The sequence below is a fragment of the Hyperolius riggenbachi genome, chromosome 8 (genome assembly GCF_040937935.1).
Source record: "Hyperolius riggenbachi isolate aHypRig1 chromosome 8, aHypRig1.pri, whole genome shotgun sequence".
Taxonomy (NCBI): domain Eukaryota; kingdom Metazoa; phylum Chordata; class Amphibia; order Anura; family Hyperoliidae; genus Hyperolius; species Hyperolius riggenbachi.
Window position 1 is genome coordinate 273,525,269 of NC_090653.1, and position 26,556 is coordinate 273,551,824.

Genomic DNA, 26,556 nt, shown 5'->3' on the forward strand with positions numbered 1-26,556 from the left:
AAGCCTATGGACTTACTTTTTCCCTTGGTCAACGCAAAGCTTCAACTTTGCGTTGAAACGCTGAAAAAGGGCTCTACTGTGAAAGAGCCCTTAGGGGTAATATTTGACTCTCCTCTCTATCTCCTTTATTCCTCACATTCGCTCTCTAATCAGCTCCCGTCATCTACAACTCAAAGACATATCTCACATCCAACCTTTTCTCACTCGGGACACAACTAAAATGTTAATATGTGGTCTTATAATATCTTGTCTGGACTATTGCAACATACTGCTTTGTGGACTACTACTCTGTGGCACTGCTCCAATCTGTACTGAACTCAGCTGCTCGTCTCATTCATCTCTCTTATTGCGCTTCCTCTGCTGCTTCTCTCTGTGAAGCCCTTTATTGGCTACCAAATAACCAGAGGATCCAATTCAAACTCCTAACTCTAACTTACAAATCTCTCCACAATGGCCTCAATTTACTAAGATCATGCTGGAGATAATAAGGCAAGAGAAAACTTACCTCCACACAATGGCCTCAATTCACTAAACTTATCTCCTGTCTTTAATAACTCTTCTAGAGTTGTTACCACGGTGATAAGGCATGTAGTATTCAGGAAACATTTTACCTCAGGCAAGCCTAAAGTTAACTCTTCTGTCTTTAAATTAACTCTCCAATCCTTAAAATAACTCCAGAGTTAAAGACAGGCTGTTAATTAGCTGCATGTGAAAATAACTACAGAGGAGGTAAATTAACTACAGAGGAGGTAAATTAACTACAGGAGAGGTAACTTAAGGAATGAAGAGGTAAGATAACTCTCTCACGTGTGGAGGTAAGTTTTCTCTTGCCTTATTATCTCTAGCATGATCTTAGTGAATTGAGGCCAGTGAGAGTTATATTATCTCTTCATTCCTAAACTTACCTCCTCGGTAGTTATTTTCACACGCAGTTAAATAACAGCCTGTCTTTAACTTTAGAATTCTGGAGTCATTTTAAAGACAGAAGAGTTAACTTTAGGTTTGCCTGAGGTAAAATGTTGCCTGAATACTACATGCCTCGTCACCATGGTGATAACTATAGAACCATTATTAAAGACAGGAGATAAGCTTAGTGAATTGAGGCCAATGTCTCTCCTGTCCATCTCCTCATTAGTTTCCAGATACCAACCCAACCGCAATCTCAGATCTGCACATGACCTATTGTCCTCTTATTATTACCAATTACCTTATTATTACTTATTACCAATTCTGTACGTTTTATACCAACTCTATTTTGTATATTGGTTTATACCATTGTCTATTATTTTGTACCCCGCGTTTCTTACTTTGTACAATGCCACGGAATATGTTGGCGCTTTATAAACTGATGATAATTCTATCATTTTATATTGGTTTTATATGTAGTGATATCACACAAGTTTTGGGAGAAAGGCCACCTACTGCTGTCACTCATGGAAATGGGCCTCACGTAACTCACCCTTCCATTCACCAACGATTGAAGGAGGCGGCATGACCATTATAGAGAATGTGTGGTGAGATGTCTTAGATGGAGATTTTTATTATTATTATGTTGCCCATACACTTTGATATTCCCGTTCAATTACCTACAGATCGATCTGCAAGAAATTGATTTCCCTAAAATGTCCAATTAATGGTCCTTTTTTTTTATTTTTACCCCCCTTTTCTCCCCCCCAAAAAATCGATCAACCGTTTGCTGCAGTTTGATCGATTTTCAATAGATTGCCCACTGGAATCTATTGAAAAATCGATGTGCAATGTGTGGTAGGAATTAAAGTTGCAAGTCGCTTATCCTTTAAAGCAGAGTTCCCCAACCCTGTCCTCAGGGCCCACCAACAGTGCATGTAGTTAACCAGCTCTGCTGAGACACTAATTACCCCACCTGTGAATGTTTGTGGTTTTCTGCAAAACATGGACTGTTGGTGGGCCTTGAGGACAGGGTTGGGGAGCTCTGCAAAAGGACAATTGAAGTGAGGGGGATATGGAGACTGCCATATTTATTCCCTGTTAAATACCAGTTACCTTACAGTCCTGCTGGTCTCTTTAGCTGCAGCAGTGTCTGAATAAGGCTAGGTCCACACTTGTGCCCTGCAGAACGGATCCGTTTTTGTAAACAATTTTTTCTTTCTCTCCGTTTTGAGAGAAAATGGCTAGTTTTGCAGGGATGTTTCCAGTCCATGGAAACGTCCCCAGCCCTTGTCATGCTGCCACCATGCTGAGGGGGAGAGCAGGCAAGAAGGGGGCAGCGGATCCCCCCTTCCCCGCTGCCCCTCCAGCTAGTTTCAAAAATCTTTTAAAATCAATATAATGTAGCAGGCGGCGAGCAGGGAACTTACTTGTGCGCTCCACAGCTCGCTGCATCAATTCCTGTAATGCCGTCCAATGACCATCAGAGGACAGCATTACAGGAAGTGACGTGGCAGCGGTGGGACGCAAGGAAGTAATTGCCCCGCTCGCCGCCCACTACATTATCTTGATTTGAAATGATTTGAAACTAGCTGGAGGGGGAGCGGGGACGGGGGACCCAGGTGAGGAGGGGGGGGGGGCGTCCCCCTTCCCCGCTGACCGCTGTCACCCCCGTCCTGGCTGCTATCACCCTCCAGCATGGCCTTTCATTATAGGAATCCTGGGGATAAGTGTATATATGCTATACATATATTCCACACACTTACAGACATCAACTGGGTGCCCAATGTCATACTTACCATGTAATTACAATGATAGCTGTATGGAGATGCAAAACACCATCAAAAGGAGTAATTCCATCATTCATTCTTAGAAGGAGAATATCATTCCTGCATTAAGAATGGTAAATAAAATGTATTTTTAATTTATGGTGTTAACTAGCGAATACAAAATGGACATTTTAAAAACGCCAACTATTGCACTTTTCAGTGCAAAACGGACGTTTTAAAACAAATCGATTTGCATTAAAGCGGGATTGTTTTTTTATGCAGTCCACAACCTGACCTTGCATTGCAAGCATCCAATATAATCACAAATGTTTCTACTGTAATACATCTCATCTTAGTCAGCTTGGCTGTATTTGGTACATTGCTGAGGAGAGGGAAGTTTGTTATCTTCCCCACCCACATTCCTGCTCCTCACTGATTGGCTGGGGGCAGTTCAGTGTGACATGAGGCTGGGAACGAAAATATACCTCATCCATCTGCAAAAGCTGCTGAAATGCAATCTGCGCTGTGCTCACAGGTGTTTACAAAGCAAGCTAGATATGACAGTGCAGCGTAAGGGAGGAAATAACATCAGGATTGGATTCAGTCAGAGGCAGTAAAGATGGAAAATGCCTGAAACAGTTTTCGTTATTAACTATATAAAATTCAATAAAATCAAAATGTGGCCAGTACAATACATATGTTATAAAAGTAGAATAAGTATTTTCTTTGCCGGATAGTATGGCTGTCCCTGCTGCTTTAACTAACGATCGGAGTACATCGCATGGACTAGTTAATCTGTAAGAAAGTCATTTGATTTTTATTGAAAGAAAAAAAATAAAACAAAACCCCAAACCATCAGATCAGTGTTCCAGAAATGTTTGCACTCAACGCGTGCCTGAAGTGACATGAGGTTGATTCACTAAAGGAAATAGTGCGATTAACCTCCTGTTACTAGCGCTATTTTTCCACAGCATGCTTTAAATGTAATGCGCTGCACACTACGCTATTAGCTTGATGCGCTTACTCACTTGACAAGCAGCCTATTGGGCCAGAGTGCAGGGATCATGTCCTCTATAGCAGTGTTTTTCAACCAGTGTTCCGCGGCACACTAGTGTGCCGCGGAACGTTGCCTGGTGTGCCGTCCTCTTCTCCCCCTCCCGCCCGTGCCGCCGCTGTTATTAGCATAGCAGCGGCCGCTCTCCCCTCTCCGGCGCCTGTATATTCTAGCAGCGTATCTCCGGCTGCTCTGTCTGTGTGATGCGGAAGGAGGGAGGGCTCGGTTCCCATAGTAACGGCGATACATATCGCCGTTACAGGAAGCCGCTGCCCGGATGCTTCCTTCCGCATCACACAGACAGAGCAGCCGGAGATACGCTGCTAGAATATACACGCGCTGGAGAGGGGAGAGCGGCAGCTGTTAAGGTAATAACAGCGTTGGCCGTGGGGACGGGCGGGAGGCACTATACTGGCTATCCTGGGGCACTATTCTGGGGCACTATGCTAGCTATACTGGGGCACTATTCTGGCTATACTGGGGCACTATACTAGCTATACTGGGGCACTATACTGGGGTACTATTCTGGCTATACTGGGGCACTATACTAGCTATACTTGGGCACTATACTGGGGCACTATACTGGCTATACTGGGGGGCTATACTGGGGCACTATACTAGCTATACTGGGGGGCTATACTGGGGCACTATGCTGGCTATACTGGGGCACTATTCTGGCTATACTGGGGCACTATACTGGCTATACTGGGGCACTATACTGGGGGCTATACTGGGGCACTATACTAGCTATACTGGGGGGCTATACTGGGGCACTATGCTGGCTATACTGGGGCACTATTCTGGCTATACTGGGGCACTATACTAGCTATACTGGGGCACTATGCTGGCTATACTGGGGCACTATTCTGGCTATACTGGGGCACTATACTGGCTATACTGGGGCACTATACTGGGGCACTATTCTGGCTATACTGGGGCACTATTCTGGCTATACTGGGGCACTATACTGGGGCACTATGCTGGCTATACTGGGGCACTATTCTGGCTATACTGGGGCACTATTCTGGCTATACTGGGGCACTATGCTGGCTATACTGGGGCACTATGCTGGCTATACTGGGGCACTATGCTGGCTATACTGGGGCACTATGCTGGCTATACTGGGGCACTATTCTGGCTATACTGGGGCACTATTCTGGCTATACTGGGGCACTATACTGGCTATACTGGGGCACTATACTGGCTATACTGGGGCACTATGCTGGCTATACTGGGGCACTATACTAGCTATACTATACTGGGGCACTATGCTGGCTATACTGGGGCACTATGCTGGCTATACTGGGGCACTATTCTGGCTATACTGGGGCACTATACTGGCTATACTGAGGCAACTAAACTCCCTACACTGGGGCAACTATGCTAGCTATGCAGCCGCAACTCCGCCCGTCGCCGTCCCCCCCCCCCCCCCCCCCCCGCGCCGTTCCCCGGAGAAAAATTTGGTCAGGCAGTGTTCCCCGGGCCGGAAAAGGTTGGGAACCACTGCTCTATAGTGATTGGACCCGTAGGGACTCAGGGCGGGAGGTAGGCCTGAACGATTTTAGGAAAAGATTGAATTGAACGATTTTTGTCAGAAATTGCGATTTCGACTCTGTACACGATTTTTGCTATACAACGATGGATCAGAACACTCCGACCATCCAGTTGCTCTCTACCTGGCAGGGGACAGTCTGCGACAACTACTATTACTGCGGTCCCCTCTCTGCCTGTCCCGTGTGTGTTGCTGGTTGGGGAGTGACAGCTTCTACTAATCACCCAACCACTGACCTCTTCACACAACTATTACACTCATCATCTTCCCTGAGCACTGATCGGTTGCATGGCGAGTCACTCATGTCAGACAGTACTGAGCAGTGTATAGATAGGAACTCAGCTAGATATATGTAGAGGTAGGATAATAGGAGTATATGTAGGGGAATATATAATCATATATACAGTATATAATCCTATTTCTCTACATATATCTAGCTGAGTTCCTATCTATACACTGCTCAGCAGAGGCGGGACAAGGTCCTCCAGCACCCAAGGCTGAGACACCAAAGTGCGCCCCTCCATCCCTCCTACCCTAGCCGTCATACACTGATTGCTATTAGACTAAGAGGTGCCACAGGGCCCACAACCTCCCCAACACCTTAATATCTAGTTATCTGGCTTGCAGTCACTGCTATGTATCCCCTTTTCTTATTTCTTTCTGCTTCAAACACAATTAGGAATGACAGCTGAATGAATTATGCGCCCCCTCCTACACTGCGCCCTGAGGCTGGAGCCTCTCCAGCCTATGCCTCGGCCCGGCCCTGCTGCTTAGTACTGTGTCACATGACAGCAGTGACTCCCCATGCAGCCTATCAGTGCTCAGGGGAGATGCTGAGTGTAATAGTTGTGTGGTTGGGTGATTAGTAAAAGCTGTCCAGCCAGCAGCAGCAGCGAGGTGACATTTTCAGTGTCACTGTCATCCCCCAGCCAGGCTGCAGCAGCACACACACAGGAAAGGCAGAGAAGGACCTCAGTAATAGGACCTCAGTAATATAGTACTTGTCATAGACTGTCCCCTGCCAGGCAGAGAGCAGACAGAAGTTTGTTAATTACTGTGTTAATGGCTCCCTGGGCAGCGCTGCATCTCCGGCTCTTTTCATCTTCAGCGTATAGAGGCGGGACTAGCCGTCCTTCCCCCGTCTGCCCCATTCACCAGCCTGACTCATCCTGAGAGGGGAGGGGGCATGGTCCTCCTCTCCAGCGCCTACAGGGGAATGTTTGTTTTGTTTACACACACAACTGAAGAGGGAGCAGAGCATGTATCAGCGGCTGAGAAAACCTCAGCAAAACCGCAGCTCTGACGATCTCAAGATCATCTTGCCCTTGATCACGATTTTCGGTTTAAAACCGAAAATCGTTCAGCCCTAGCGGGAGGAGAGGAATGCTCCTTATTTACTGGAAAGAGGCTTAAAGCGGAATAAAACCCAGCATTCCTTCTTTGCTCTAAAAAATTATTTACAGCATATTGTATACAACCAGCAATTTTTTTTGATTAGACCAGCATTCAAAGGGTTACACACAGGGCTGGAAAGCAGGGCCGGGCCGAGGCATAGGCTGGAGAGGCTCCAGCCTCAGGGCGCAGTGTTGAAGGGGGCGCAGAATTCATTGAGCTGTCATTCCTAATTGTGTTTGAAGCAGAAAGAAATAAGAAAAGGGATACATGGCAGTGACTGCAAGCCAGATAACTAGATATTAAGGTGTTGGGGAGGTTGGGGGCCCTGTGGCCCTCTTAGTCTAATAGCAATCAGTGTGTGACGGCTGGGGTGGCAGGGATGGAGGGGCGCACTTTGGTGTCTCAGCCTTGGGTGCTGGAGGACCTTGTCCCGACTCTGCTGGAAAGTTCAGTGCTCTAAATGTGGACGCATCCAAAGTGTAGATAATGTTATCTTGTGTTTTCTTAAATGTATCAAGTGAGGAATGTGACACATTCTCTGACCGTGGAGAAGCTCCGGGACACAGACAGAGACTCAAAGCATTTCTGAATTCAATACATAATGAATAAAACCAGTTAATAATAAAATGCAAAGTCAGCTCACAAAGCAAAAAACTGTACTTTTGGGAACGTATAATTTCTAAATGAATAATACTTATGCACAAATGCAAATATGATAACCGTATGGCATATAAAAACATGTTTTTATTGAATATTATGTCAGGGTTTTATACCGCTTTAATTTAATAGCGTTCGCTATGCAGCACTATCCGCAGCATAGCATGTGCGCTCCTGTGTATACAGGCGCTACGAAGCTAATAGCGCATGTAGCATGCAGCGCATTACATTTAAATCACGCTGTGGAAATAGCGTAAGTAAGAGGAGGTTACTTGTGCTATTTCCTTTAGGGAATCAACCCCATGATGAGATAAACATAGCTAGTTTCCCACATCCCCCACCGTTGCAGCGTGCGACTGCGCCCCACTTCATGCAGGCCTGGCGGTACTCACACAGGAGCAGCATGGCAGACTAATACACTTTTAGGCCTCTTGCAGAGTGCGTGGCAACTTAGTACGCTTCCCCGCCGCAACAGCCATGCAGGTCTATGGAGACTCGCACAGTTCAAGTGATGCAACACAGTGTGCCGGAAGTATCAAAACCGCCACAATCCCAACACAAAGTCTGCAGTGCGTTACCCCATGATCCATGCCTACCACACGGATAATGCAGTAATGTAAGTCAATGGGTGACGCAGCAAATGTGCACGATGGGAGCACGGCACGACGTGGAGTGCATGCACAGACCGACGGGAATCCCAGTGACATACTTCCTGCACAGCAGGGAATACGTCACCAGCCGGTGGGCGGGCTAGTCAGTGTTACATCTGGGTCGATTTGTGTTACCTAAATTTTCAAGATAATGGCAATTGTTTGTTTTTCCGGTGGTAACATCATCCAGCGCACACACATTTGTAGTAGTGTCTCGCACACACTAAAGGATCCAACATGTTATTTCTAGGGGGCGTGCAACAGCTGGAAAAGAGGGACAAGGGCCTCTATGCAGTATTCAACAAAGTAAAGAGCTGGCACATCCAAAGTAAATCTTTATTGGTTCCATGTAAAAGCATAGGGCCAATGTTTCGGAGCAACATAATACAACTTTATCAAGGCAATGCTTGCTCAGTGCAAAAATCTTGTCTGCCGCTGTAAATGTAAGGGAGGTGGAAGTCAGACTCCTCTGCAGCCTGCTGCTGTCAGCTGAGTACACATCACTGAACGCGAGTGTTTAGAGGAGTCTACCTCCCTTACAGGAACTTATTTACAGTGGCAGACAGATTTTTTTTTTGCCTCCAAGCAAACATTGCCTTGATAAAGGGGCTCTATATTTGCCTCCAAGCAAACATTGCCTTGATAAAGGGGCTCTATATGGCACCGAAACAATGGTCATATGCCAGCACACACGCGTGCACATAAACCGTGTATGGTTGGGTAGTGAAGTATTTCTAACCATTTGTGCTGCAAACATCATTGTTCCATTACTCATGGTTTTTATGAGATTTAAAGTGGATCCGAGATTAACTTCTACTCATTGCATAATTGTGTTCCTTTCCTATTGTTTATAGGGCATTCCTCAAGCCAAATACTTTTTTGTTTTTGTTTTAATACTCTAATTCCCTATAAACTAAACAAGCCACCCCCACAGGTTTTCAGAGATCCAAGGCACTTTCAGACAGTAGCAAGGGCTCATGGGAGCTCAGTCTGGGCAGTAGGAGGGGGAGGTATTACTAGCCAGAGATTTCAGAAGCAGAGGGGAGAAGGAGGGGGATTAGGTTTTTTTTGCTCAAGATGCAGATAAGCCTGCCTCTGTGTAATGTTTACAAACAACATGGCTGCTATCATTGTATCACAGGAAGAAATAATGATATTCTATTACAGCTGTTTGCAGCTAGATTTGTTGTCTAAACTTTAGATAAGATATATAGACAAGTTACTTGTTATAGTTAATTTTTCATCTCGGATCTGCTTTAAGGTCAAAAGTTCACCTAGCTGTACACGCTGTGGGGGCTGACTGAACTCTAAACCTTTAAAGAGACTCTGAAGTCTCACAAAAATCATCTTTTTATTTAAAAAAATGTGTTTAACATGCTAGCCCTAACTAAAACGCCGCATCCCCGCCACTGTAATCTAACTAAATCCCCCCCAAAATCCCGGGGGCAATCCGGGGAGCGCTTCCGTGAGAGGCAGAGCTATGAGCTGCAGCTCTGCCTCTCAGTGAGTCTGTTAGCCCGGATCACCGCCTCTCCCCGCCCCCTCTCAGTCTTCCTTCACTGAGAGGGGCGGGGGAGAGGCGGAGATCCGACGCTGATAGACGCACATGGAGGCAGAGCTGCGGCTCATAGCCCTGCCTCCAACAGCAACAAAATCCATGAGCAAGAAAGTCGTGGATTTTGCGGGGGAGGGAGGTGGGGGAGGGGGGGGGATTTAGTTAATTACAGCTGCGGGGATGCAGCGTTTTAGGTAGGGCAAGCATGTTAAACACATTTTTTAAATAAAAAGATGATTTTTATGACACTTCAGTGCCTTTGACATGGGAGACCAGGGTTCGAATCCTGGCTAGGGTCAGTACCTATTCAGTAAGGTCTCTTTAAGATGGAACAGTCATTTTTGCAACACAAGTGGACACATACACAGCACTACCCAACCATACCGGTTTCATGTCCGTGCGCCACTGCAGGGGGGTGCATGCCATTTTCCCGTAAAAATAAATAAATAATTGCTATGATCTTCAAGATGAAAGCAGCACAAATCTTTATTTTTGAAGCACAAATGGGCACAAACTTAGCATTAATCAAGCATGATGGCATTTTTATGCATGTCGATTGTAGGGTGGGGGAATTAACTTTTTCAGGGCCCTTCTCATTCTCTGGTGCCTGAAATTACATAAAACAAAATGACAGACTTACCATTTGGATTTACACTGCGACCAGTTTCTGGTTTTGACCTCTTCTTCTATCATGGACCAAGGGATTTCCCTGTACAATTTTTCTTTCGGGACAGACTCCATTTCTCGTAAGTCGACATCCTTATTGCCTTTAAGAGACCCCAGAACACACTTTTTCACAGCCTGAATAAGAGTGTTAACTTCCTCGATTGACCATTTTCCTTTATTAACCTCTGCAAAATAGAAAAGATTTTACTAACAATTGAAAGAGAAGAAAGATTCTACCAACTTTGTTTCCCATAAATAAAAAATTACTTTATAAACCAGAAATGGGACCGTCACAACTCTAATTCGAATTTTGAAATTGGATTGAGATTTTAGGTCAAGCCTGAAGTAAAAAACAAACAAAAACAAACCAACCAAAAAACAGACATTCACTTACAGAGAGGAAATGGTTCTGGGTCCTACAGAGCCTTTCTGTTCCTCTTAGGGTCCCCTCATACCAGCATCCTCACCCTCGTTAGGGGTATTCAACCAATGGGTCGGATACTGCTCTGTGCCGCCACGCTAGGCTTTGGGGCTTTGAATGCTCCCGAAGACGGGTGGCTCCGTACTGCGTGTGCAGAGTGTGCTCATGCATGCTCAGTACGGAGCCACCATCTTTGGGAGTCCAAAAGCTCCCCAAGCCTCCCGGTGGTGGAAGACTGAAGCGGGGGTGACCACGCAGGAACAAGAGGACCATGGGAGGAATGGGTAGGCTCTATAGGACCTAGGGCCTTATAGTGAACTGGAGGTGAAATAAAAACAAAAATGAGATACTTACCTAGGTAGAGGGTAGCCTCTGGATAATCTAAATGCTTCTCATGTCCTCCTTGACCTTAACCTTTGCCACATGGACCCTCTGAACGTATCCGACAAGAGTTCTTCTCGCGGCCACACTCCTCGCCGTGTACGAGCAAGGCAGCACCGCGCATTAAGCTGAATGTTCACAAGCAGCATGGCTGCGCTCATGCAAGAAAGCGGGGTCAAAAGCTAGAAGATCCAGGCCAGCGGTGGTGGGGTCTAGGAGGACACGGGAAGCCTCTGGACCACCCAGAAGCTTCCCTATTCTTAGGTATCTGTATTTTTATTTCACTTCAGGTTTGCTTTAAATAAGAACTTCTTGTGTGGAAAGAAACCTACTTCAAGGAGTATTCCTTTAATCCCCAAGTCCTCTTCTTTGTCGTATACCTCTCCTCCGTCCAGGTGATACTATTTTACTATTTCCCCAGTAAAAGTCTTGAAGCTGTCACCTCCAAGATGGTAACTGGACTCCATCCTCTCTGAGAACCATAATTATGGGATGGTAATGGAAGCCTCGTTGATTGAAAGGGTGACTAGCCAATCATCATAGAGGTGTCCAGAAGCTGTGGGCAGCCCTGAATACGCTCATCTCACCAAGGAACGTCCAGAGAGAAGGGGTGCTGTGGGAACCCCTTGATGATAATAAAAGTGGTTGGAGGCAATGGGGTGTAGCCATAAAACTACTTAGATGCACTACCACTGTTCACTAGCAGGGGATGGGAGGGCTTATGCAGCCCCTTCTCATCTATAGTTCGCCACATGCTGAATAAAATTGCTTGGTTCTAAATTATTTAGTCAGTGTTTGCCCATCTTTCCCCTCCCCAATTAACATGCTGAAATTTAGCACAGGTAGTAACACATTTAGTTCTGCCAGGTGATCGCTACGGAATTTTCATTGAGAGTTCTATGCACAGAAGGAGATACTGCTTTCTTGGCAGTTGGAAAAACCTGTTATTTCCCACAATGTAATGAAGTTCACAGACCGAAAACTGCCAGGACCATGGTCATGACATCACACTGTGGGAGGGGTTTCACCTCAATATCAGCCATGCTGACCCCCTGATGATCTATTCGAGAAAAGGTAAAGATTTCTTGTGGGAAAGGGGGTATCAGCTACTGACTGGAATGAATTTCAATCCTTGGTGAAAAAAAGTGATGTATAGAGATGAGCTTCTATTCAGACATTTTGTGCAAATGTCCACTGATTCTGAACTTGAACAATGAAGCCCATCAGCTGTTCAATTTACCACACTGATTAACCACTTCACCACTGAGGGTGTTTTACCCCTTGAGCACCAGAGCAATTTTCACCTTTCAGCTCTCCCATTCATTCACCAATAACTTTATCACTACTTATCACAATTGAATTAACTATATCTTGTTTTTTTTGCCACCCATAAGGATTTCTTTGGGTGGTACATTATGCCGAGAATTATCTTATTCAAAATGTTTTTTAACGGGAAAAAAAAAGAAAAAAAAATGAAAAAAATCATTTTTCAGTTTTCGGCCATTATAGTTTTTAAATAACACATGCTGCCATAATTAAAAACCATGTATTTTATTTGCCCATTTGTACCGTTTAAATTACGGCCCTATCACAATGTCTGGTGCCAATATTTTATTTGGAAATAAAGGCAAATCTTTTTAGTTTTGTGTCCATCGCTATTTACAAGCCCACAATATAAAAAAATAACAGCAATATGCCCTCTTGACATACATATTAAAAAAGTTCAGTCCCTAAAATAACTATTTATGTCTTTTTTATTGTACAAAAAAAATGTTTGGGGTTCCTTGGGAAGAGTGTGGGAGGGAAGGAGTTAATTTTAACAGTTAATTCTGATTCTGTGTATAAAAATCAATGTATGTAGATGTAATTTTAATATTTGGCCACAAGATGTTCTCAGTTTTTTTTTTTATGCGTCCTGTAAACGTACTTTTATGCTTACAGGAAGTGAAGGGTGGATGGAAAAAAAATTTTCTCAGAATGATCGCGGCTTCTCATAGAAGTTACCGATCAGTGCAACCGGGACTGCGTTCCCATTCATCGATCTCCAGGAGTGCGGGCGGTGACGTGAACAAGAGCGGGAGCGAGTGGGAGTGTGGACAGTGGGAGTGTGGACAGCAGCTCCCCAGATGCAGAAATGAAGTTTGGCGGGCCATAGATACACTGTCCATGGGCGCCGGAAGTGGTTAAAGCTACACATTCTTATATCCATGACTGTAGGTACACTTAAAGTGTACCAGAGCTGGGGTCCCTGCAATAAAATGTACATACCTGGGGCTTCCTCCAGCCCCCTCTGGCCTGATCACTCCCACGGTGTCCTCTTCTCCCTCGCCGTTCCCCTGCAATTGGCTCCTTAAATCCATTAGAAGGGGCCAGTCAGCGCATGCGCAGTCCGGCCAGGCGCGCTCCCATCGCTGGGAGCGTTCTGCACTTGCACAGTGGTACTGCACAGGCGCAGAACGCTCCAGGCGATGTGAACACAGCGAGAGCGCGCATGTGGCCAGGCCGCACAGTTGGTTCCCGGACCAGAGGGCCAATAGCGGATGAACGGAGAGGGAGAAGAGGATGCCATGGGAGCGATCAGGCAGGAGGAAGCCTCAGGTATGTATATTTCATTGCTATTCCCCCATCACAGGGTCCCTTTAAACTGGCAGTTAGTACAATTTCAAGAATGTAGGGGGAAAAAAAAAAAAAAAACACACACACACATCAATAAAAACAGAAACTACAGTCTTGGTGGAAAAAAAATTCACACTACTACAAATACTTGTTTTAACCACTTCACAACTGAGGGGTTTTACCCCTTAAAGTGAACCTCCGGACTAAAAATCTACTCAGCAGCACTGAAAAGGCTTGGTGTTTCTTTAACAGTTTCACAGCATCAGAACTTTGTTTCTCTTATCCAAGCCTCATTTTTAGCTGCACAGAAGAAAACTGCCCGGGCTTTTTTCCCCTGATGCTGTGCAAAGCATGATGGGATTTCTGATGTTGTTGCTCTCGTTCTGCTGTTTTGGTGCAAATTTTTTTATTTTTACATTTTGAACTTGGCATTTGAAGCCTAGTGTGTGCTGCTGGGGGGGGGGGGGGGGGGGGGTGGTTATCAGGACACAGGACAGTTGGAACTGTGTCTACTGCTCCTTGTCACCTCCTTTCAACCAAAAAGATGGCTGCCCCCATGACAAAGATGGCAGCCCCCATGAATCACAAACATTTGCCTGTTATTTTACAACAGGGTGGGTAAAAAATTATATTACCTATCTATTCTAATTAACATAACTAATATAACTTAATGACAGTATGTTTGTTTAGGCTGAAGTTCCCCTTTAAAGTGAACCTCCGGACTAAAAATTGACTCAGCAGCACTGAAAAGGCCTGGTGTTTCTTTAACAGTTTCACAGCATCAGAACTTTGTTTCTCTTATACAAGCCTCATATTTAGCTGCACAGAAGAAAACTGCCCGGGCTTTTTTCCCCTGATGCTGTGCAAAGCATGATGGGATTTCTGATTTTGTTGTTCTCGTTCTGCTGTTTTGGTGCAATTTTTTTTTTTTTTTTAACTTTCTGAACTTGACATTTGAAGCCTAGCGTGTGCAGCTGGGAGGGGTAATCAGGACACAGGATAGTTGGAACTGTGTCTCATGCTCCTTGTCACCTCCTTTTAACTAAAAAGATGGCTGCCCCCATGACAAAGATGGCAACCCCCATGACTCACAAACATTTGCCTGTTCTTTTAAAACAGGGTGCGTAAGAGATTATATTACCTATCTATTCTAATTAACATAACTAATGTAACTTGATGACAGTATGTTTGTTTAGGCTGAAGTTCCCCTTTAAGCAGCAGAGCAATTTTCACCTTTCAGCTCTCCTTCCATTCATTAGTCTATAACTTTATCATTACTTATCACAATGAAATTAACTATATCGTGTTTTTTTCGCCACCAATTAGGCTTTCTTTAGGTGGGACATTATGTCAAGAATTATTTTATTCTAAATGTGTTTTAATGGGAAAATAGGAAAAGAGATGGACTAGTCAAAAACTAGTCAGTTTTCTACTAACTACTGTAAGGGCTGGTGCACACCAAGCGCTTTTTTGAGCGTTTTAAAAAACGCTGGCGCTGTGAAAAGCAATTGGCTAATGTATTTGAATGGGATGGAGCACACCAGAGCGAAGTGCTTTTTTCCCAAATGCGGGTCCTGTAGCATTTTTGCTGATTAATACTCTGAAGTCTCAAAAAAACAGTTTTTTATTTCAGATTACTTTATAGTATTAATGTGCCACCTAAACCGCTGCATACTGATCGCCGCCTCTCCCCGCCCCTCTCAGTCTTCATTCACTGAGAGGGGCGGGAGAGAGGCGGCGATCACCACTGATGGCTGCAAATGGAGGCACAGCTACAGCCCAAAGCTCTACCTCCTTAGGGCAGCAAAATCCATGACCAACAAAGTCGTGTATTTTTGCCCCGGGATTCCCGGGGTGGGGGTTTATAGTGAGTATTCAGCCGCGGGTATGCAGCGTTTTAGGTGGCAAAATACTATAGAGCAATCTGATATAAAAAGTGGGGGGTTTTTTTGAGACTTTTAGACCTTCTTTAAGAATAAGAAAGTGGAAATCGCTCTGAAAAGCGCTAGATCAGAGCGATTTTCCAAGCGTTTTTGCTACAGAAGCTGTCCAGTTACAGCTCTACTGTAACAAAAGATAAAAAAACACTACACCAAAACGCTCTAAAAATCCAAACACTACACCAAAACGCTCTAAAAATCGCTAGGCATGCTTAGAAAATTGCTAGGCACATGTCTAGAATCGCTTAAAAAAAATTACTCCAAAAAGCGCTGAGTGTTTGCTTCTACGCTAGAGCTTTTTGGTGTGCCCTGGGTGACAGAAACATAAGAGAAAATGTATAGCTCATTTTACTCTTGAAGAAACATGCTTCTTATTTGTATGTGTTTAGATATATTTTACATTTTACAATTTTTTTTGCTATAGTGGTACTTTAAAGAGGAATGGTAGTCAAAATAACAAATGAAATTGCTTTTTTCCCCCACAATAAACATTTATAGATTATTTAGTCTGCGTTTGTTCATTGTAAAATCTTTCCTCGTTCCCCGATTTACATTCTGAAATGAATCACTGGTGACGACATCTTTAGCCCTGCCAGGTGATCTCTGCGGAATGTTCATTTAATGAGAGTTCCAAAGCCAGTACAAAATAGAATGCTCGGGAGGGGGTACTACCTTTGTTCAGGTATCTGCTCTACATGGGGCAGATGAAGAATTATACTTGTGTGTTTGTGACAACAACTATCCCACACCATACTATGACACCATGCTTTCCAATGAGATAGTTCTCATTGGGGCATGCCGCTCGCTTGCCCGTTCTGATTTGAGCTGCATGGTCCATTTTTGAGGCGATTTGCCTCAATGGAAAGTATAGGAGAAACGCAAAACGCTCCCAAAATCGCTTTGTGCAGCGATTGCTTTCACGTTTTCAAGAATAAATACATTGTATTTATTCTTTTCCAGATCAAAGAGTTCACTTCTGACTGACGTCAGGGAGTAAAAAAAACGGAATCGTTCTGAAAAAGCGTTTACAAAAACACTGCCCAACTCACAGAAAACGCCGGGAAGGGAGGGAAAAACCGCCTAAAAAAAAAAACACCCAGCGCAAACGCAACCGTGATCGGAACGCAATGTCAATGAGGCCTCAAGGTGGCTTTTCCCGCCTACATACCAGCTCCCCCACTTCTTTACAACTAATGCATGTTGAGCATTCGCCTGAATTACTTACTATGCCTGAGAAGTGAGGCTTTTAACTGGACGTTTCTATTAGTTCTGCCAGTTAAAACCCCGATAGTAGTCCAGCTGTTTCCATGTTCGCGGATGTGCTTCTTCAGCTTCTTTATTTCCTTCACAGTAAAACTGGAACACAGAACAACAACAAAAACTTAGTCTCACTCAGACAGGCTGATTGATCAGACAGATGACTCGCAGTCCTTTCACCTGAAAACCATCACTTGCACCGTGTTAGGCAAACTGGCGCTGGAACTTTGGGTGCAGCCGGTGTCGACATAGGCCATAATGTGAATTACGGCTAGAACGGCGCTCAGTTAGTCATTTGGGTGCCGTCAAAAGACGGTGGCCAAATTACTATAAAAAACCGAGCAATTTGGCCTGGAGGGGGAATAGTAATGCCGCCGGGTCTTTTGCAGGAGCAGGGTGAGACTTTTTCAGCTTTACCCTGCACCTTTATTACATGTATACCCAGTGTTCTCCCCAGGCTCTTTTAGCCGGGTGCTCCACCCGGCTAGTTTTGGTGACCACCCGGCTGTCATCGACTCACCTCCTCCTATGCTGTAAGCATAATTGCTCATAGAAGCACAGGCCCTGCATTTTCTCCTTTCGCCCCACCCGGCTACTTTTTCATGCCACCCGGCTACTATTTCATGCCACCCAGCTGGAAAAAAATTCTGGGGAGAACGCTGTGTATACCACTTGCACAACCAAATCCCACACAGGTAATCAATATAGTACACACAGGTGTTTGAGCTCAGCTGAAGAAGGTTTAATCTACCCCTGAATCGGAAGAATAAAAATTGCATGTACCCCATGATTGGCTAGATTACCTCAGCCTTAAAGAGGAACTCCAGCCTGTTATAAACTGTTCTAATCACCTTTTTCCGGCACCAGCAACTCATCAGCAAGAGTTGCACACACGACTCATCACAGCAAGCAGGAGATAGACTTTCTCAGGCTTCTTCAATATTCACGTTATTTATTCAGGAAACAGAAATACAGATAGATACAGTTCATCATATCCTAGCCACGCCAATCTTCATGTTGCGTTACAAGCTTCTTGATTAAACTTCCTGCTGAAGTCAATCAGGTACCTTCTTTCTAAACTACGTTACACTAGACTACCTATGTACAGCATACATTATATCAGATTACATATAGAATGAAAATACTTAGAGGTTCCAGTCAGCATTTAGAGCTAGTGTGAAAGTAAGAAGCAGAGTGAGCTCCGATCGCCCACCCGGGTTTTAATACCGACAAGGAAAGAGTTAAATGTGACATCATCTTCGCCATCCTAGACCAGACTATTGGTTGAGCCCCCTCGTGGTGTCATAATACCCACCTACTCGATTAATATTCAATGTCACCTTTCCTTTACTTACTGGAATCTGGTATTTTGGTAAACATGGTCTATGTTGATTGTTCTTGTGGTGTACGTGTTGAGGTCAGTGTAGGCCTGTGGCCTTCTTTCAGGAACATGTTCTCTGATGTTCTCAGTATCTGCTTGTTTATTCAAGCAGACACTAAGATGCCTCTGCCTGCATCACAAGAAACTCTATTTATGTAAAAGACATACTCTGCGGACAAGCCTTTTTACCTAAACTCAGGCCAAGTATCTGAGGCCTACTTAAATTCTAACACAGCCTAAACAAACATACTGTCATTAAGTTACGTTAGTTATTTTAATTCAAATAGATAGGTAATATAATCTCTTACCCACACTGTTTTAAAAGAACAGGCAAATGTTTGATTTCATGGGGGCAGCCATCTTTTTGGTTGAAAGGAGGTGACAGGGAGCATGAGACACAGTTCCAACTGTCCTGTGTCCTGATCACCCCTCCCAGTTGCTAGGCAATGTGAACAACAACATAGGAAATCCCATCATGCTCTGCACAGCATCAGGGAAAAAAAGCCCAGGCTTTTTTTTTGATGGGTGGAGCTTAGCTAAAAATGATGCTTTGGTAAGACAAACAAAGTTCTGATGCTGTGAAACTGTTAAAGGGGCACTACAGCGAAAAACTGTAAAATGTAAAATATGTGCAAACATATACAAATAAGAAGTACATTTTTCCATAGTAAAATGAGCCATAAATTACTTTTCTCCTATGTTGCTGTTACTTACAGTAGGTAGTAGAAATCTGACAGAAGTGACAGGTTTTGGACTAGTCCATCTCTTTATAGGGGATTCTCAGGGATATATTTATTTTCAAAAGCACTTAGTGAATGGCAGTTGCTTTGTCCAACTGCCAAAAAACTGTGTAGTGAACAGGGAAGTTGGCCAACATCATTGTTTAAATCCTTTTTAGGGAATATCATTATTAAGAATAAAAGCCTTGCTGAGAATCCCCTATGAAGAGATGGACTAGTCCAAAACCTGTTACTTCTGTCAGATTTCTACTATCTACTGTAAGTGACAGCATTATAGGAGAAAAGTAATTTATGGCTCATTTTACTCTGGTGAAACGTACTTCTTATTTGTATAAGTTTTCACCTATTTTACATTTTTACAGTTTTTCGCTGTAGTGCCCCTAGAAACACCAAGCCTTTTCAGTTCTGCTGAGTAGATTTTTAGTCCGGAGGTTCACTTTAAGGTGCGTACACACATGCGACTATAGTCGTTTGAAACTATCGTTCCCCGATCATTTCAAATGACGATCGTTTAAAAAAAAAGCAGCCAACGACCATTAAGTCTAACGACGGACGAGCTAGATCGTTGTAAACGAACGATCTAGCTTGGCGAATTTTTTCCAAGGACGATCGTTTGCAAAAGTAGTACATCGTTGGAAACGGTCATTCGTACTAGGCTTGACATGCGCATTTCGCTATTTCTCCATGGAACTTTTCATTTTTATGCGCAAGCGCAATAGTTGCTTTATGTGATGTAACGTTCGTTCTAACGATCAGATCGTTACACACCTTTAAAAGCTAACTTTACTTAGGTCGTTCTTTCGTCAATGAAAAGTTTGTTCGTCGTTCACAACGACTGATCGTTGTCTTATGCGTGTACGTAGCTTAAGCCTCATGAAGCTGCTCGTTGGCTTTAGGTCCCTCCCATTCTCAACTGGATCTTTCTGTCAAATAGGTCCCTCCGATTCTCAACTGGATACTTCGGTCAAATAACCCCCCCCCCCCCACTTGTTCTCATTAAAAATACAGCACCTCGTGTGCACACATATTAACCACTTAAGGACCACGGGATTTTCTTCTGATCGGTGCTGCGTGGACTCTCCAGCCCGCAGCACCGATCAGGAAATAGCCAGGGCGATCAGACTTCCCCCCCTTTATTTCCCACTAGGGGGATGTCCTGCTGGGGGGGTCTGATCGCCGCCGGCTGCCCGCACTTTCCGGGGGGGGGGGGGGAGGGGGGCTCTTCAAAGCCCCCCTCCACAGCGCTTTCCGCCCTCCCCGGCTTTCCTTCCCTCTCCCTTACCCTGTGAGCGGCGCAGGACGGATAACCGTCCTGCGCCTGATAGGATAGGCTTCTGCCTATCAGATGCCGGCGATCCCCGGCCAATCAAAGGCCGGGGATCGCCGGTCTACATCACGGCGCTGCTACGCAGCAGCGCCGTGTGATGTAAACAGCGGGGGATTTCTTCCCCGGATGTTTACATTATGCGTGCGAGCCGCGATCGGCGGCTCGCACACTGTTCACGGAGACAGTCTCCGTGAACTAGCATGGAAGCGGCCGGTTCCATGCTATACCACTAACGACCCGCCGACGCCTATGGGCGTTAGGCCATCGTTAAGTGGTTAAGCAGTAATTCCATTTCACATTTAAGTATAAAGGAAAGTTGCATTAGCAACATGACTATGCATGCCCCGCTGCTGCCCCCCATGTATAAATATGACCCCCTTCCTTTCCCGTGTGTGCATTTATACATTACCTGCCCGATGTCAGCCTCCACGCTGGGTCCATTTGGCCAGGTGCCGCATAGACTCATACATGCTAGCGGCGCAAAGCGTCAGGCGCTATGCAACGCTAGCGTGTATGCAGAACCTGGCAAGATGGACAGACACCACATGGAGGCTGACACTGGACAGGTAATGTATAAATGCACATACAGGGGTGGGGGCACATTTACACATTGCGGCAGTGGGGGGGTTCGACGCTCGTTCCGAAACCAGCCGCCGCATACCCGACCAACCAACTTCAGCCTGACATCTTGCAGCATGCGTGAGACAATGATTGGTCGCTTTGTCAGTCGGGCATGCACTTGGCGGCATCAATTTTCATCCAATTTGATTATAATAATCGAATTGGATGGTCGATCGGCCACCAAGTCACCTGATGTTTGGCCACCATAACAACTTTGTCCACATCTTTAACTTGGTCAGATCCTACTGATCACTTACCATGTTTTATGACTGGATGAATCAAACAGCTTCTGACCTCGTTCATGAACTGCTCTTGTAGTCCGATACAATCCTTCAGCTGAAAACGGAGCAAAACAAATTGATCAGAGACCACTCAGAGGTTAATTAGCAGTTGCCAAATAAGTGGAATAATGAACTCAGGATACACTCTGCAGACTGACTGAAGAGATGCATAAAGTGGAACTCAGGCGTAAGATTAGCCTCTGAACATGCCTGTTTCTAGGGGTGGGCGGGGCATCATTCATGGCGCAGCAGCAAAGGCACGCACACGCAGAGAGTACAGATAGTGTCAACTCGCCCCACCAGGATCCACATGCACCGCATGAGCTTTCTGCTCCTAAGTGACCCATCTCATGGTAACAGCACCTCCTGATCTTGGGGGCGCTGTGTTCTCTGCATTCGCCCCCCCCCCCAATCTATACACCCTCGCCCCGGGAGCTCTATGGCCTAGAAACTACCCTGCTTACGGACCCTGCGTAGATCTGAGACCTGTACCCAACGAACAAACTTGCCCAGTAGAACAAAGCCACTCCTGTAAGGCTTTTTCCCTCTGTGCACGAGTGCTTCTATCTACTGGGCATGTGCAGACCTTATTTGCACCTGCCCAATACAGATGAGCTTGAACTTGACCACAAGCACTGCCACAGAAAGAAGGGCAGATGCAGAGGGGTAGAAGAAAATCTGGGAAGCCTTTGTAACATCCAGAGGCTTCCTACTACTGAGCTAAAGTATACAGATTTTAACCCCTTTCTCATCACAGGTTTGCATCAAAACAGCTTTGACTGCAGACTCTGCTGTGCAAAAAAACCCAAAAAACTTGCTGCTTGATAGATCTCTGGGAAAAGTCACATGAAGAGCTGAGCAGGCATTGAAATTGAGACAAAAAAAAGACCACAGAAGCCAATTGATTAGTCATTCTCACTGATGGCAATAAATTGTCATGATGAACAAATCTCTCATTTGCAAGTATCTGAGCTGCTGACGTTACAATAAAAAAATCACAGCTATGGTATATAAAATGTAAACTCAAACAATGCATCATTCTACTGCGTTTAGCTGGTTGTTAGGCAGAAGGAGAGAAAATCCTTACATAGCAATTCAAATAACAAAAAAACAACAACAAACATTAAATGTATAATGAAATCAATCACTTAAAATAAGTGATTAAAGTGTACCGAAGGGAGAAGAAGTGCCCCTAGGGGGTACGTACCTTAGGAGGGGGAAGCCTCTAGATCAGTGATGGCTAGCCTTGGCACTCCAACTGTGGTGGAACTACAAGTCCCACGAGGCATTGCAATACTCTGACAGGCTCTAAGCATAATTCGGGGAGGCAGAGGCCTGATGGGATTTGTAGTTTTGTCACAGCTGGAGTGCCAAGGCTAGCCATCACTGCTCTAGATCCTAAAGAGGCTTCCCCCATCCTCCTCAGCAGAGGCGGTCCAACACTGAGAGCCCTGAAAGTTTGGTCTCCACTCGGGCTCCAGCAGAAATAGCTGAGCCTGATCGGGTCCTTCTACTGTGCAGGCGCGAGCCGTCAGCGGCAGCGCAGTAGAGCGGACCTGATCTGGCTCGGCTATTTCCGATAAAGCCCGATCGGTAGGTCGCTAGTGTGCCTGCGCGCAGCGGCACCGGTTATTGTTTTTTCCGGGCTGCCAAGGCCCGGAGCGGAGGGACAGGGAGGCCTGACTAGGATCCAGATGCTTCCCCCAACCGAGGTATGCATCCGTGTTATTTATTTGACCTGACAGATTTTATTTGAACTTCAGCCCTGGTCACATGATAAAACAATCCTGTCCAATTTCTGTTCCTGGAAATACCGTTTACATACACATGGGCAAATAAGCCTTTATTTATATTTATATACATTACCAATACGAAGCCGAAAGTGGTACTTCTTCTTCAAGCTTTCAATCTCCTTTTTTTGAGGAAACTTGTAGCTGTGAAAGAGCATCTCGCCTGACTCCAGGCCAGTCATAGTTAAAAAGTCTTTCACATTTTTCTTTATCAGTTCATCCTCTGCACTGTCAAATTTGCCAGTTTTAAACAGGATTCCTAAACAAAAAAAAACACAAAAAAAGAAGCAGGTTTATTAACCACTTCCTCATTGAGGGTTTTTTTTTTCACCTTAAAGAGAACTCAAGGTGGATCTTCGGGGGGACAGGTGGGACAGAGGCATGTTCTCTGCCTCCGGACATGCCTCTGTGTCCCCACACTGCCGCTCTCTGCCCCTCTCCCACCAAATGAAATTTCGCAAGCGTTGAATGCGTTTGAACCCACGGCCCCTGTCCTTCCCAGGTGTTATATATGGCCCCTGATGCCATTTGTCTGGCCATCACCTAATGTCCGCTGTACGAATGCATTCGGGTCCCATGTGACTACTGGCATATAGCACGTGGGGTACATGTGTGACGTCAAGGCACGCGTCCCAGGTGTTGTAACCCCAGCAGCCATGTGAGGCACCAATACGGAAGTATGGCAGACAACGGCCAAGCAAAGTATCTTCATGCACGGGTACGGAGGGTAACATATTACATTCGGGGGGTTGCAGCCAAAGGACGGTGTCTCAATGCCATTTCCCCAAAAGAATTCATGCAGATATCGATCGGAAATCGTCCTGTGGCGTACGGGAAGCCAACAGATCTCTTTCTGATCAGAGAGAGATCTGTCTCTTGGTTGATCTAGATCGCTAGATGTATGGGCTCCTTAAAATGAACCTCCGGACTAAAAATCGACTCAGCAGCACTGAAAAGGCTTTGTGTTTCTTTAACAGTTTCACAGCATCAGACCTTTGTTTCTCTTCTACAAGCCTCATTTTTAGCTGCACAGAAAAAAAACTGCCCGGGCTTTTTTGCCCTGATGCTGTGCAAAGCATGATGGGATTTCTGATTTTGTTGTTCTCGTTCTGCTGTTTTGGTGCATTTTTTTTTTTTTTTTTTTTTTTTTTTTGACATTTTGAATTTGACATTTGAAGCCTAGCGCATGCAGCTGGGAGGGGTAATCAGGACACAGGATAGTTGGAACTGTGTCTCATGCTCCTTGTCACCTCCTTTCAACCAAAAAGATGGCTGCCCCCATGACAAAGATGGCAGCCCCCATGAAGCACAAACATTTGCCTGTTCTTTTAAAACAGGGTGCGTAAGAGATTATATTACCTATTGTAATTAACATAACTAATGTAACTTGATGACAGTATGTTTGTTTAGGCTGAAGTTCTCCTTTAACATTTCTACTGGACATGAATGTGTTATATTCGTGTCACAACAGTTTATTTTTTTCTAATTGCAGTTTTTTTTTTTAATCTTTATCACATTTTACGCAAAATACACAGTTACGTAAGCCATGTTAACCAGCCTTTTATCTGACTTACCCTTTGACTTGGCCATCTTGATTCTCTCTAGTTCAGCATTGACAAGTTCCTTGACCGATTTCAATGACAGAGACCTTATGTTCGGGAAGTATTCTTCGAGCAGCTGCATGTCTCTTGTGCGTACCAGACTGTTAATTCCAGTGGCTTCGCTCTTGGACTTTGAACTTTAAAGACATGAGTATGGGCACCATTATAAACTTGCTTTGGCCACATTGTCATTCTACAGCCAGGCAGACAAACAGCATCAGGTGCCGGTAAGCAATTTTTATGTTAGAACTTCGGTACACATAATTCAATTAAAAAGTAAAATGTTACATACAAAATAAGCAGTTAGAAGCCTCTGGATGTTAGCGCTGGTTCACATGGACCTTTAACAACGTTGGCGGCGCTCGTAATTTAAGCACTGTCCATTCAAGTGAATGGACAGCCACTGGCACAATCATTTACTGTTGCTTGCGCAAGCAGTGCGTTCGATCCAGTTGACTCGGTTCATCCTGGATACTACATGTAGCGGCAAGGATTGGCTAACCGTGGCACTTCAATGTCCTCCTGCGAAGGTCAAAACGCGACCCATTTGACGAACCTCACCGAAGGGTTCTGACACTAGCGAGCAGCAGAAAGGCATTTGACCCAGACGCCTGGCTGCTTAGAATCAGTTAATGTAAGCCTCTGGATGGTCCAAAGGCTTAGCTTCCCAAATGCTTATCCAACCCATCATTCCACCGCAGTGTGCTTCTTTAACTTCTGGCTTTCCTACTGGCTGTGGAGGAGGACATCTTGAGTAGGTGTGCACCAGTTAGGTCCAAGCATGATCAGTCGAAGGAGGACACTTGTGCACAAGTGCTTTATTCTACCCAGGGAAGCATTTAAGCATAGGCAGTACAGGCCATTGCCTGGAGTGCCATTGGTCCTGGGGGCGCCATGTTACTGGACTAAGCCTCACACCTGTAGGTTTACTTGCCACCTCTGTGCCTTGTGCATCCTTCTTTCCCCTTCTGTCTCTTTTCCCATGTCTGACCCCCTGTTTGTCATCCTGTCTCCATGTGCCTCCTTCTGTCCCCCTGTGCCACCTCAGACTCCTTCTGTGCCCCTTTGTGCCTCCTTCTGTCCACCTGTGCCCCCTTATGTCTCATTACCCTTTCTTTGTCCCCTTGTCCTACCTCTGCCCCCCTGTTCCTCCTTCAGTCCCACTCTGCCTCCCTTTGTGCCTCCTTCTGTCTCCATGTGCTTTTTCAGTCCCCATGTGCCACCTCTGTCCCCTGAACATTCCTCTGTCTCCCTGTGACTCCTGTCTCTTTGTGGCTCTGTCTGTCCACCTCTACCTTCTTCTGTCTCCTTGTGCCTCCTTACATCCCCCCTCTGCAGTCTTCTGTCCCCCTTTTGTGCCTCCTTCTATACCCCTTTCGTGCCTTCTACTGTCCCCCTGTGTCGCCTCCTTCCCCCTTTGAGCTTTTTTCTGTCCCCCATTGTGCCTACATGTATTTTATGGTGAAAAGCTGCCACAAGAAGTGTCATTTCTGGTGAAACGCTGCTAAATTAAGATTATTTGTATGGGGGGTTCCGGGAGGGGGGAGGGATGGGGGTTTGGGGGCGGTACGACAGGGCGCGCCACAGGTTTTCTTGCCTGGAGTGACAAAATGGCTAGAGGCACCCCTGATTCTACTAGGCACATGCAGACTAAGGTTTCGCTTTTAAGGGAACCTGATGTAAGAAACTCACTTAAGGTCTGATACACACCTAATGTCAGGGTCGCTTTGCTGGCTTACCACTGGCTGCGGGTCCAAGGGACCCGATCGGCGAACAGGGTGGCTGGCAGACGGATGGTCGGGCTCCCGCGATCCAGGACGGGTCCGTGCTTCCGGGTTGGCCTCTGGGGAGTTGAGTGTCCGCGCGCGTCACTGAAGGTGGATTGCCGTCTGCCGCTGGGGGCGTGTGCGGAAGTGTGGCCGCGGTGCGGGGAGCGCTGCGCGCGCGGCTCTTTGCGATCGCGGGTGCGCATGCGCGGCGCGCAGTTTGAACGGAG

The 26,556-nt window shown here is 45.5% G+C and overlaps 1 protein-coding gene across 1 annotated transcript in view; it reads right to left on the reverse strand.

The window, feature by feature from the left end:
• TTF1 (transcription termination factor 1) overlaps positions 1 to 26,556 on the reverse strand; it is a 61,654-nt gene that overhangs the window by 16,958 nt on the left and 18,140 nt on the right. Inside the window, exons 4-9 of the mRNA XM_068248921.1 lie at positions 24,534 to 24,697; positions 23,036 to 23,218; positions 21,146 to 21,224; positions 16,788 to 16,918; positions 10,179 to 10,389; positions 2,706 to 2,795 (exon numbers count right to left, since the gene is read on the reverse strand). Of these exons, the coding sequence (XP_068105022.1) occupies positions 2,706 to 2,795; positions 10,179 to 10,389; positions 16,788 to 16,918; positions 21,146 to 21,224; positions 23,036 to 23,218; positions 24,534 to 24,697 (858 nt within the window). The remainder of the gene's footprint in view (positions 1 to 2,705; positions 2,796 to 10,178; positions 10,390 to 16,787; positions 16,919 to 21,145; positions 21,225 to 23,035; positions 23,219 to 24,533; positions 24,698 to 26,556) is intronic.